At 35.2% G+C, this 12,184-nt stretch overlaps 1 protein-coding gene across 9 annotated transcripts in view; it reads left to right on the plus strand.

The window, feature by feature from the left end:
* Positions 1-12,184, plus strand: part of LRBA (LPS responsive beige-like anchor protein) — a 370,012-nt gene that overhangs the window by 247,804 nt on the left and 110,024 nt on the right. For all 9 annotated transcript variants that reach the window (XM_059843942.1, XM_059843943.1, XM_059843945.1 and 6 more), the window contains 4 exons: positions 915-1,032; positions 2,012-2,114; positions 3,295-3,410; positions 5,678-5,790. In XM_059843942.1, coding sequence (XP_059699925.1) covers positions 915-1,032; positions 2,012-2,114; positions 3,295-3,410; positions 5,678-5,790 — 450 coding nt within the window. The remainder of the gene's footprint in view (positions 1-914; positions 1,033-2,011; positions 2,115-3,294; positions 3,411-5,677; positions 5,791-12,184) is intronic.

Raw genomic sequence — 12,184 nt, forward strand, 5'->3', positions numbered from 1 at the left:
TCAGCTGAAATTGTGGTATGAATGATGTTAACAGGGATTGCATATGAGTCTCTTTTTCCGTGATAGTTTTCTATTAAGTGCTTTTGTGTTTGCTAAAATTGACAAATCTCAGATTTTCCTTCTCCTATGGTTTGTTAATCTGAGTTAGAGAAGTGCCCAGTCTCTCTGTCCCTTAACACTTACATAATTAAGCTTTGAAACGAAAAGGAAAAAGTGAAGCAGCAAAGAAACAAAGTGGCAGAGGACTGAAAATGGAATTAGTTTGAATTGTGAAGGCAGACTAAACATCTGTGTCTGTCAGATGGGATGACAGGAATTGTAACAAGTTACTTTGACAACGCTTACTCCATAGAGAGATTATGCTGAGTTCATTTGCAGGTTTGTGTTTAACCTTAGCTGACAAAATGATACTTAACCTCTTATACAGGCAACCTTTCTAGTTCCAGAATTAATGAATGCTGCCTTAACGATAAACCTAAGGAACATTTTTTTCTTTAAAGACATTTTTTTCTTGCTTATTTGTTACAGGACTGTTATTACAACGCTGAAGGGAGTGCAGATACATCTAGTGCTACTAGAAATACATTTCCAAATACGGTTTTATGCTTTGCTGAAATGCTGAACATTTAATAATGTTTTTGAAACTCTGAAACTGTTATGAAAAATAGTTGTATTTAAAGGAAAAAATGCAAGCAAATGTTTAAAATATTTGGCATGAATATTTAATTCAGGAGTACAAAAAATGTATTAGAGATTCATAGCATGATTTGAAGTTTGAGCATATTTTAATTTTGCTGCAGGTTTTGCATGTAATTGGTGGAGTCCAAGTTTGCGGGTCAAAGAGCTTCTCTTTTGCAAGATACTACCTATCCAGCTAACATATTTAAAACATCCCTTCTGTCTGTTTCTCCTAGATTCTGGCATATACTGAAGGACTCCATGGAAAGTGGCTCTTCTCAGAGATTCGATCAATCTTTTCCCGACGTTACCTCTTGCAAAATACAGCACTGGAGATATTCATGGCAAACAGAGGTACAGTGAGCTTAAAGAAATGACAAGTGTGGATGTGGGAACAAGTGCTTTCTCTTTGGATGTTTAGCCATGTCTTCTTTGGCATGGATTTGTGTAAATAGAGGAAGGGCTTGGATTAAACGTATCACTATTTAAGTTAGTATTTTTTTGTAATTTAGTTTCTCCTTTCAATTCTTTTTTCAATGATAAATTATGATCAAGCATGAAAACTGTGCATTATCAATGCCTCACTTTCATTTATATCCATGTGTTTATGTGGCATTCTCTGAGGACTCCTGCTCAAGACACTCCTACCTCTGATCTGTTCTGATGAAGGATTTTTTGTGTCCCCTTGGAGGATTGATAGTTGTTAGTTATACACATCAAGAACAACAGAATGAAGGAATTTCACTACTGGATTAGACCAGTGACTGCTATGCCTTCATGCTTTATTTAAAATGTAGAACATTGTTTTGGTAAATGTAATGTCCAACAGAATATTAATCATATGCATAAACACTTATTGTACTCTCCGAAGTCATAAATGGCCACTGGTGATACCATAATTAGATTGTTATTTAGATTTTTATGTTGCTGTTTCAGAATTGTCATTCACATATTTCAGACAAAATAGGAAGATAGTATTTTGAACACTATTTCTAGAAAATGTCCAGAAAGTAAATTAGTAAATGTATGAACCACTTAATACATAAATTTTTAAATTAGTTTGAGACAGTCAATCTGTGCATATAAGTTTAATTTCTATTCGTAGAGGAAAAAAATATGGAGACTTTGTAAGATGTGCAACAGTGACAACTTCTGTTGAAATTCCTGTTAGTGATATATATAAGGAGTTCTGGAAAAGAAAAAAAAATATCTACAGCAATCTGAAAGAAACTTATCTGATCTGTTGAACACCTGAGCTTAGGGTTGCATTGTGTTGGTTGAGAAAGCCTAAAATGTGTAAAATCATGCTGTGTTTCAACTCTTGTCCTCACAGTGGGTGTCATGTTCAACTTCCCTGACCAAGCAACAGTAAAGAAAGTGGTTAACTGTCTGCCTCGGGTTGGTATTGGTACCATCTTTGGATTGCCCCAGACCAGGTATTTTACAAACTGAGTTAATTTTACCTGTTAGGTCTAAGAGTTGTTTTTATTTTCATCAATCCAGCCCACATGGTTTGAAGCATTTACACCTACTAGTTTACGGAACTCTTTAGGGAGTATCTTGATTGTTGTTACTTTAATTTTTTATTTTTAATCTGTTTCTGTACAGAGAAATGGAATTAAAATAGTTTGGGATGTTTTCTGTTGTGTTTCATAGTTTTTTTTTATAGAGTCCAGAAAAAAAATTCTCTTGGATTGCTATTATAGCCACTCTGTAAGAACATCAGGATTTCTATTTACAGAAACAAATTATGTATGAAAAATTTTAAATGTAGATTCAAGACACATTTGCTCAATATTTCACATCCATTCGCACTGATCAATTTGTTTGCAACATAATGTAGGTTATTAAAAAAAAAATCAGTTACAGTTTCCTTGAATGGTTTACCAATATCTGTAAAGATTTTTTTAACTAAAACTACTTTTTTTTTCCTCCCTAAGTGATATGGGTTTGGTATTTACAGATGTTTTTGTTATGAACAAAATAATCTTGGGAATTTTATTATAAACTCTTCTCTGTTTGATTTATCACTCCAGGAATGACTTTACAGTCTTCTTTCTCAAACATTAGGAAATCTGGCATCAAATTCTAAAAGTTTGAGTTATTTATGACTAACTCCGCAGCATTGCCCAGAATTTAAACCTCAAGAGGATGGACTTCATAACGAAATTCTATAATTTTATCATTGTTTTCCTTTGTTCTTGAGGGATTTAAAAAACCTCTCCTTAAAGATGACTTGATTCTTATGTGAAATTCTAAAAGTATTGTAATTTTCTCATTTAATGATATTCCATCTCTAAATCTCCAGTAAAATATTTCTGTAATACATCAAGTCATCATGGAGCAGCTGAATTTTCACAGCTGTAAAGATTTCTGTTGGAAAGTTTTCAAATCTTGACATATCCAGCAGTCAGATACATTAATTCTTTTTATTCTTATTGGATTATAAAACTTTAAAAATGAACTTCAAGTATCCAAGTGGCAGTTTGATCTCCAGAGAAATCTATCAAGACCTGGTAGAAAGACTATGTACTACTGCCACTAAAAATCAGATATGTAAAGAAGGAAGACCCACCAGTTTTCTCATTATTTTTTTCCAATTTTTGTTGTTTTCAGACGCATTTCTTTGGCTAGTCCACGACAGATTTTCAAAGCTTCCAACATGACCCAGCGTTGGCAGCACCGAGAGATTTCCAACTTTGAATACTTGATGTTTCTAAACACTATAGCAGGTATTGCTAATTACTGTACCTCCCAATTACTGTCATTACACAGAAAAGGAGTTAACCATGGCACTGTCTCAGCAGCCATGGGGGCACAACTGTATTTTGCTCTTGTAATGAGTAGCTTTTTCAATGCGTGATTGTGTCCTGAAAAACTTCACAAAAATCCTCCTAAATTTACTTTATTCATAATTATATTTATGTTTATGTAAGACTAGAGAGGTATTCATAACGCTGTGCTAAGCTGCACTTAAAATCAGAATATCATGACTGTTGTGGGGCGACAGGAACTGTATAGACTGTTAACTATTTAGCAAAGCCTCAGAAATAGGAACTTCTTTATCTTCAGTATTCTAAGTTTTAATTTTCATAAGTACTATCCTCCCTAAATATCATAGATGCAACAAATTTTCTCCCTAAATATCATTGATGCTGAGATTTCTGAGAAATCTCAGCCAGGGAACAGGATACTCCTGGAGCCAATAAATACCACTCTTACAGCATGCATGGTTGGTCTCAAGAAAAGATGCAGTGCTTGGATTGCCAGTGCTGCTGTTCTAGGACACCATTAATCCAAACCCAAGCCTAATTTGTATGCACTTATTTTTGTCCTAACCACTCAATCTGTAAACACTGAGCTATATTTTGTTTAACCCATCTTGCCCCATCAGCTTCTAACCAGTTGGGCTTCAGTTTACTAAGTGGAGGCTGACTGTTGTGTCTCATGACATCCCTTTTATTTTCCAACTTATTCTGTCCTCTGAGCAACTTAGAAAATTTCTCAATTTTCACTTGTTTTCTGTGGTGAAAGGTCTGTTAATTCCCTTTCAGGCTTGGTTCTTGCTAACACGATTGATATAACAAATGCCTGTGCTTGCACTAATTGCATTTTATACAAATGGTCACTTTTGGTGCTTTCTGTAATCAGTCATCAAGTCAGAGGTGCCAGGATGCTGACTGATTTTTATAAGTAGGGGTCGATCTGCTTGCCTCGTTACTGCTCAAGCTGAATGAGGCACATCAGGACACTGTTTTCTATAGCTCTAATGAATGACCCTTTTCAGCTTTAATATATTATTGAAATAATAAATTGAATTCTTGTCTGCTTGGTGTTTGAGGTTAGAAGAAGCAAAAAGAGAACATTATGGAAAGAGGGAAAGTTGAGTTGCCCATGATAGGGAGTTGAAAGAAAGATAGTTACCCCAGTGTCATGTAAGTAGCCTTAATCCTCAATAACAGCTAATGTGCAATAAAGCCAAGTGATTAGGGCAAGACTGACTATACCATTTAAAAATTCTGCAAACCACAATGGAAAAATACTGAGTGGTATAAGAAAACTGGAAGAAGAAAAACTCTGGTGGAGGTTTAGAAAATGTTTTAGCACAACCTTACAGATTGGATTGTAAAGTAATATTCCTGGGGAAGAGGTTAAAACCTGTCTTTGGAGACTTTTAAGACCAGGCTGAACAAAATCTCAAGAATATGATGGTTGAAGGTGATATGAATTAATAAGAATCTGCAACAATATAATAAAAGAGACAGGATCCATGTAAAAACTGAATTTTAAATTTAGAAACCAGGCTTTGGGGTGTGTGTGTGTGCATGATATATGTTTATTCTAATTGAATATTTTGGTTTTACTGGAAGAAGCTCATTATTTCCATCTTAGATACATGAAGATGTAAGCATGAACCTGTATTCAGACCAAATTTTCTGTCTTGGTAAATGTTGGCATGTCCACAGATGGACAATGGGCAAGGATGAATTCCCCTCAAAGTGAATTGTCTAGATGAAACAGTTATTAATTGAAAAATCCTACAGTCTGAATTCCTGAGCTACTTCATTCTTCTTTCACATATTGTATTTAAGACATCATGTAAAAAGAATGCTTTAATTTTTAGTATCAACAAAAATCATTGACCCTCCATTTTTGGAAGTGTTTCACCTTAAGGAAATGGAAGACAAGGTGATGTAAACAAGGAAAGGAGAAATGCATAGGAAATGAATGAATTTACCCATCAATCTTACTGTATGCAAAAGAGTTTACAATTAAAGGGAAATGGGCTGAAATGTTTTAGATTAAATGCTAGCATATTGTCAACTTTTCCATTATCCTTTCAATAAAGCAAAGTAGAATATTGAAATGATAACAGATCTGAAATAAATGGCAGTTCTTTCAAACAGCTCATAAAGTTATATTGTTGAATCTGTAGAGATTGATATTTTAGTTAAATATAACCCTTTATTCACAGTGGGGGTTTTTTGTCATTTGTCAGGTCGAACTTACAATGATTTGAATCAGTACCCTGTCTTCCCTTGGGTTATCACCAACTATGAGTCAGAGGAGTTGGACCTTACACTTCCTAGCAACTTCAGGGATTTGTCAAAGGTATTTGTCATCAAATATACCTTTATATTTTTATCATAGTAGTTTGTAGTCTTGTAAACATTTCCTATGTTTAGTACTATGTTTAGTATTAATGTTTCCTGCATGACCATTAACAGTGTTTCATTTCTTCATGTGTGTACTGATAATAAGAATCAGATTGTGTAAAAATGAGTTATTAATGTGTTCTTATTGCCTCTGATTGTATGAACCCAATAATTGTTGTTGGAAGGTGCTCCTAGTTGGAACAAAGACATTACATTTCATTTCAAATTTTAATGAAGTCAGAAATGCTGAGGCTGTTAAAGATTGAAAATTAGCCTTTTTCTGTTTGTTTTTTAATGATTATGATTGTATTTTTTTTAGTAGCAAACCTTGTTATACCATTATATTTTAGGTACTTTTAAATCACTGCCCATATTCCAATGAGTAGAAACTCCATTTTATCACTTCCTCTGTGTACACCTTCAGTTATGCTGGAATAATGCAGCTGTCCTTTGTCAGAAAGACATTGGCAGGTTTGAACAACTTTTCCAAACAATTCCTTTCTGGCAGAGTAGCTTTGTGAGTTTTTGCAACAGTCCTCCCACCATTTGCAGATTCAATATACAGCCTGTTTATAGAGTGTGATTATTCTCTTGCAATGCTTTCCCAGAAGGAACTATTTCATTTTACAAAGTAGAAGTGTCTCTCATTTCTCTACAAGGACTGGGTGCACTGATCAGCAAGCAGGATCTTTTTCTATAGCTTTTATGGGAAATGGTTGGCATGTGGAGCAATATAGCTAATTAGTAGAAAAGGTAAGGAGAGTATTTTATTATCACTTTTTTTTTTTCCTCAAAGTCTTAAATAAATTAGTAATTTAGTACTAAAAATCCCCACGGAAATATGGCAGCTTTAAAAGTTTTTGCTTTCTGTTTGCAATTGATTAAACTAAACACAGGTCTGTGAAAAGGTTTTATTACTGATTTAGTTTTTTAACCTTAAAAAAGTACTGTATAGTCTGGAAATATTTAGGCAAATAAGTACATGTATATGTATATATGTAATATATGTATATGTATTTCTATATCTATAACTATATATGTGTATATATATTTGAATATGTGTGTGTGTGTAGTGTGTGTATATATATATATTTGAAGACTGTACCATGCCTTTTGAATGTGTATATGTGCTCATTTAAAGCCAAAGCAGAGATTGTGAGGTACTACTGTTGTAACTTTTCCTAATAGTGTTACTTAATGTGAATAAGTCATTAACTCTAAGATTTCTTAGAATGTCTGGCTGACACAGATCCACATTCATGGGTAAACCTGCAAATATTTTATATTTTATATTTTAACAAATCTTTAAAGGTAAACATTTATTTATTTGAAAATAATTTTTTGTTTGTGGAATTCAATAAATGCTATTTAATAATCCCCTGGCCAGAAAGTATCTGAAGGTAGTTTACAGCCAAAAATATCTATCAGCAAGCTAGAATACTCTTTGAATTGCACTTACATTGAAAACTGAAAAGTAATGTCAGCCCTGTGTAGCTTGAGTTAGTACATAAGTTAAGGGTACTAATCATTAATAAATTCATTGGTGATGACATGATTTTTGCAGTCTCATTTTCCATTAACTTTTGTTAAAGTGATGCTTCTGCATAGATCATGTCATTGCTGAAATAGTTGAAGACAAGGAATTCTCCAAGTGCTGTACTTAGGAGGGGTCTGTTTTAATTGTATTGTCATTTGTAAAGGGTCACTTCAATCAGCACTGTAGTCCTGGTCTTTCTTCCTCCTTGAAAGAGAACATATTTTCCTCATTTTAAGTTGGGTATGGCACTTACCTCCATTTGAGAGATTGGATAGCAAACCTGCTCTATTTATATGTGGTTTTTTTATTAACATTGACTGGTTATATGGATTTCTCTGTTCATGAAAGTAGTCTTTGAGGAGGATTGCTAGGTGTGCTTTCAGTTCTGAGGGAATCTTTCCATTGCTGGTGCTGAGGGAGGACATTACTCAGATTTCATCTCTATCTACATTCAACCTTCTCAAGCATTTGCAGGAAAACTGGGAGCTTTTAAACAGCACATAATTATTGCATACATATATATATATATACATATATATATACACACACACACACACACATATACGTATATATTTGTATGTATGCACACACACATACACACACACACAATGAGAGTCTTTATGCCATACCTGTTTCAAATAAAGCAGTTCAAGTTTTGGTTACTGTTTTGGCAGTTCTAGCAGTATCAACTCCATGTAGCTTAAATGTTAAACTTCATGTCAGATGATGAATTTGTGACAAGTATCTGGAAGACCTTGCTAATATTCTACTATGAAAATTTGTGGATGTTATGTATATTGTGGTGTTTTCTTTGTAGCACTGTTATCTTGGGGGTAATGGTTCCAAATACGTACCAATTATGTATTGTAGCATCTCTATGCTTTTGCACTGCTGAATGTTTTTAAAATATTTAAAGATATTTCAGTTAAATGTCTACATGGTTTAAACAGTCATTTATTTCCTTTCTTTATGCATGCCCAGAAACTGATCACAGTTTAGTGCTCTGACTGTGTAAAGAAAAGGAAAACTTTGATTTTGATCTGGCAGAAAGGAAGTCAGGTCAATATATTTTCTTTTTTTTTTTTTTTTTTTGCTGCCTAAGACAATGAAGAATTTACTTTTTAAAAATTATTTAGAAATTGCAAGTTGTGTCAAATCGAAGTAATAGTTTTTTTTATATGTCAGATAGGAGTCCACAGTTAGTACATATTTAAATGACTGCAGAGTGTAGGTTAAACCAACACTTTATTTGAGCAGATTCTTCTGGCACTGTTTTGAACATCAGTCACACAATGATAAACCAAAGCAACTGGAATGGATTGTGGTTAATATTGTTGTCAGCCTGACGAACACTCCTGACAAATGCCAGGAGCTCACTGCTAGTCTGTTACCCTGCTTTGACTCAAGTGTTCATTCCTTAAGAGGTGACTATGGTTTGGAATGAGTATTACATATTATATTTATAGCAGTATATATTTTATTTATACAGCAGGCACAGTTTCCCACCTGAATGTGTGGCCTTTCTGCATTACTTACGTTATTCATAAGCACATTCTTTTCCTTATTCAGTGGAAGCAATAAATTGCATTGTATTTCTGAACTTGGATAAGGAAAGAAAATAGAAGTATAAATGCATGGCAAATACTGAGATATAGAAGCATGATTTTATACTCTCAAAAGTTTGTTACAAGATCTTGCCGTACACAAGGAGCTGTTGATAATTTTCCTTTCATAAGGCACAACATTTGTGTAAGATCATAAACTGACGCTACTGGAAGAAGAAATTTAGGCTGCTCTTAAATCTTCTTTTCTCTGCAGTATAGCTACATGTGTACATAATAATATTTTTATTCATATTTTTATCTATTCCATGCAGTATTTGCTAAATCATCATCAATTTTATAGAGGCTGTTATGCATGTAATGACTTATTTTCCAGTCAAGTGTACAAAAGCAACAGACAGCTCTCACCTCAGTGAAGTTTAATTGGTATGTGGGAGCCACTAATGTAAAACACACCTTGACGGAAGAGAAGTAATAGTTTTTTTTTTCCTATGAAATATTAAAGTAGTTTTGTTGTTTTTATGTCAGCTTTGCTGTTGGGTGTTCTTCAGCATGCCAACCTGAATTCTGTTGCAGGGTGCCCATTTCAGGAGCACAAAAGCACTTATAAAATTTGTGCTTCATATTTTCCCTTATGCAGAAGCAGATTTGGGATGGGCATGAAATTTGCTTAGTTATTTACCTCTTGGCAAAGAGATAGAAACTAAAAAATGGTTTGATGTGAACCTATTAGAGTTTTTGCAAATTTTTAAAAGAAATCTTTTTGTCTAGAGAGGCATTGAATCTTGTACAGATATTCTGTGAATCAAGTGGTTTCGTGTAGGAAATGTAAGTTACATTTATTCAGCTCATGCTGAATACACACAAAAGGAGTGCAGTTAAAACTGATGAACTCACCAGGACTCAGTGTCCTTCTAAGTCTAAAGCATTTTCAAAAGTTGGACATTAGGGGAGGATGAGAAGAACATTGTGAGGAATAACAAGAGTGGGTGTAACGGCAGTGACTTATTTTGATAGGCAATTACATCTGGAATTTAGGCACTAAAACTTTTGAGGCATGGCACTGCTGGGCTCAGCACCTGTCTTGGCTGCCTTGTCACTGGTATTTCAGGTAGAAAATTTGTCATCTGTATCTGTGACAAAAGGTACCACTTAGTTAAAAAGTATTCCAAAGTCAGACAGGATATCCTCAGAAGGAAGGTACAAATATTCTTCCTTTCAGGGTGCTTCACATGAATCCCTACTTAAAGCAGGACATTACAGGAAGTAAAATATTTCAAACTTTGTATTAGAATCCATGGTACTTACAAGGAGGCCCATTAAATTTTCTAGAATTTTGGATATCTCAAGAAACAATGTTAGAGGCATTAATGCCAGCCTGAATGATAGCTGGGATATCAGTAATATCCGAAAAGGAGATACATATTTCATTATTCATTTTTTAGTCCAGTATGGATTTTAGTATTTTTGGGATAAAGTATATTTCTCACATCCTCTCCATTTTTAGATAACAAGTTTTCATGTTTTTTTTTTTTTTTTTTTTTTTTTTTTTGTGAAACATGAGTTGCTTCTTGGAGGAGCGGAGCACTTCATCCTCTCTAAAATGTAGGTTGACAGACCTAAGCATTTGACGTAACCACGTTGGGAGAAACTCTTAGGAGAAGGGAAGCATACAGTCAGGAAGTACTCAGAGCAGAACCTTTCTTGTGTTGGCTCCGTTTAGGAAACTATAAAAGAGCAAAATCTAGCTAGGAGAACGAAGACCCTTTTTTCCTGATCTGGTTTCTTTGCGTACACAGAGACCTGAAAAGAGAAGGTGGGAAGAGAATTGCAAAGACTGTCTTTGAAGGAATCTGTGCAAGATTATTAAGTTCACATCCCATGACAGTGCTAGAACTTTAGGACTATTATGGGATTTCTTTGTTCAGATTGGATAATCTGTTTTGTAATTAAAAACAGTACAAGCTAAAGTATTGACTAGTCTGTTAAATTCCCTTGAAAGTTTTGACTTAATAAGACCATTTTTTTCCCAGTTGTAAATGGGGAAAAGTGATTTTGTGAAACTCTGGAATGCCAGTGACACTCAGATGCCGTCATGAATGAGTGATAAAATAGGTCGATTATCCTTTCTGTCATCTGAGCCGCTGTGTTGTATCATTTCCGGAAGCACACTTGCCGAAACTGGGAGACAAAGCTGCACAGGGTCCCATGGGTCTGTGGCTGATGTGCCACAGCCCTCTGTCCCTCTCTCCCTCTGTCCCCAGCCCGTGTCTGCAGCACCACGGTCAGGGACCCTCCCAGAGCGAGCCTTGTCCCCGCCAGCCTCAGCGCCTGGGGTTCAGCACCACGGACAGGGGCACCCCGAGACTGTTTCGGGGGAAAAACGCAGGGACGGCTGGGAGGAAGAAGGATTTGTTAAAATTAAGTAGCTGTTGGGTTGTTAAGGCCGACTTAGACATGGTCCTTAGAGGCACTCAGCTGTTTGGATTTTAGTGTCAATTTCTTGTTTCCCTTTAAGGACAGAGATTGATATTGTCAGCCAGGGGTCTATGTGCAAATCACAAATGGGATGGGACTGCTGTGGAACGCATCTCAAGCTGTTTATTTTCTAGCATCAGTCTCGTTACATGGTTATAACAATGGGAAGATGATAGTAGCTGACATCCTGGGTTGCAGACAAAGAACTTAATGTTATAGCTTACTTGAAAAGTTTTTTGACCAATCACAGAAAGCAAAAACATATTGACAGTAATTCTATCCAACCACTATATGTGCACATACCTTTGGTTAAAACAATGCTTGCTTATTTTGAATACAATGCCTGCTTGTAAGCCTTAGGATACAATGCACAGAGCTCCATTATTAAGCTTAGAACTTCCTAACATCTGGCAAGATATACTTTGCTGTAGCTTAGGGAGTTCTTCTGGTCAAGCGTTAATACACAGGCCATTGTTCTATTTGTCCTTACTTCTCTACTTCTTCTATAATTTTTCTTCTCACAAATCTTATGGACTGCTTAGCTCCAACCACAGTTCTGCTGTCTCCGAGGCCTGCTTTTGCAGCTTTCCCAAAACCATCTAATTTTAAGGATTCCCCCAATTGAGTTGATATGTTGATTTGAGCTTCATGCAGCATCTATCTCAGGACTCTTTTTCTAACAAACATGTGATTTCCATAGTGGTCTGTTTCTCCACAACTCCTGTGGAGACCTGCTGAGGCTGGAACTTGACCCAAATGAGATGATTTATCAA

The sequence above is a fragment of the Haemorhous mexicanus genome, chromosome 4, assembly GCF_027477595.1.
Source record: "Haemorhous mexicanus isolate bHaeMex1 chromosome 4, bHaeMex1.pri, whole genome shotgun sequence".
NCBI lineage: Eukaryota > Metazoa > Chordata > Aves > Passeriformes > Fringillidae > Haemorhous > Haemorhous mexicanus.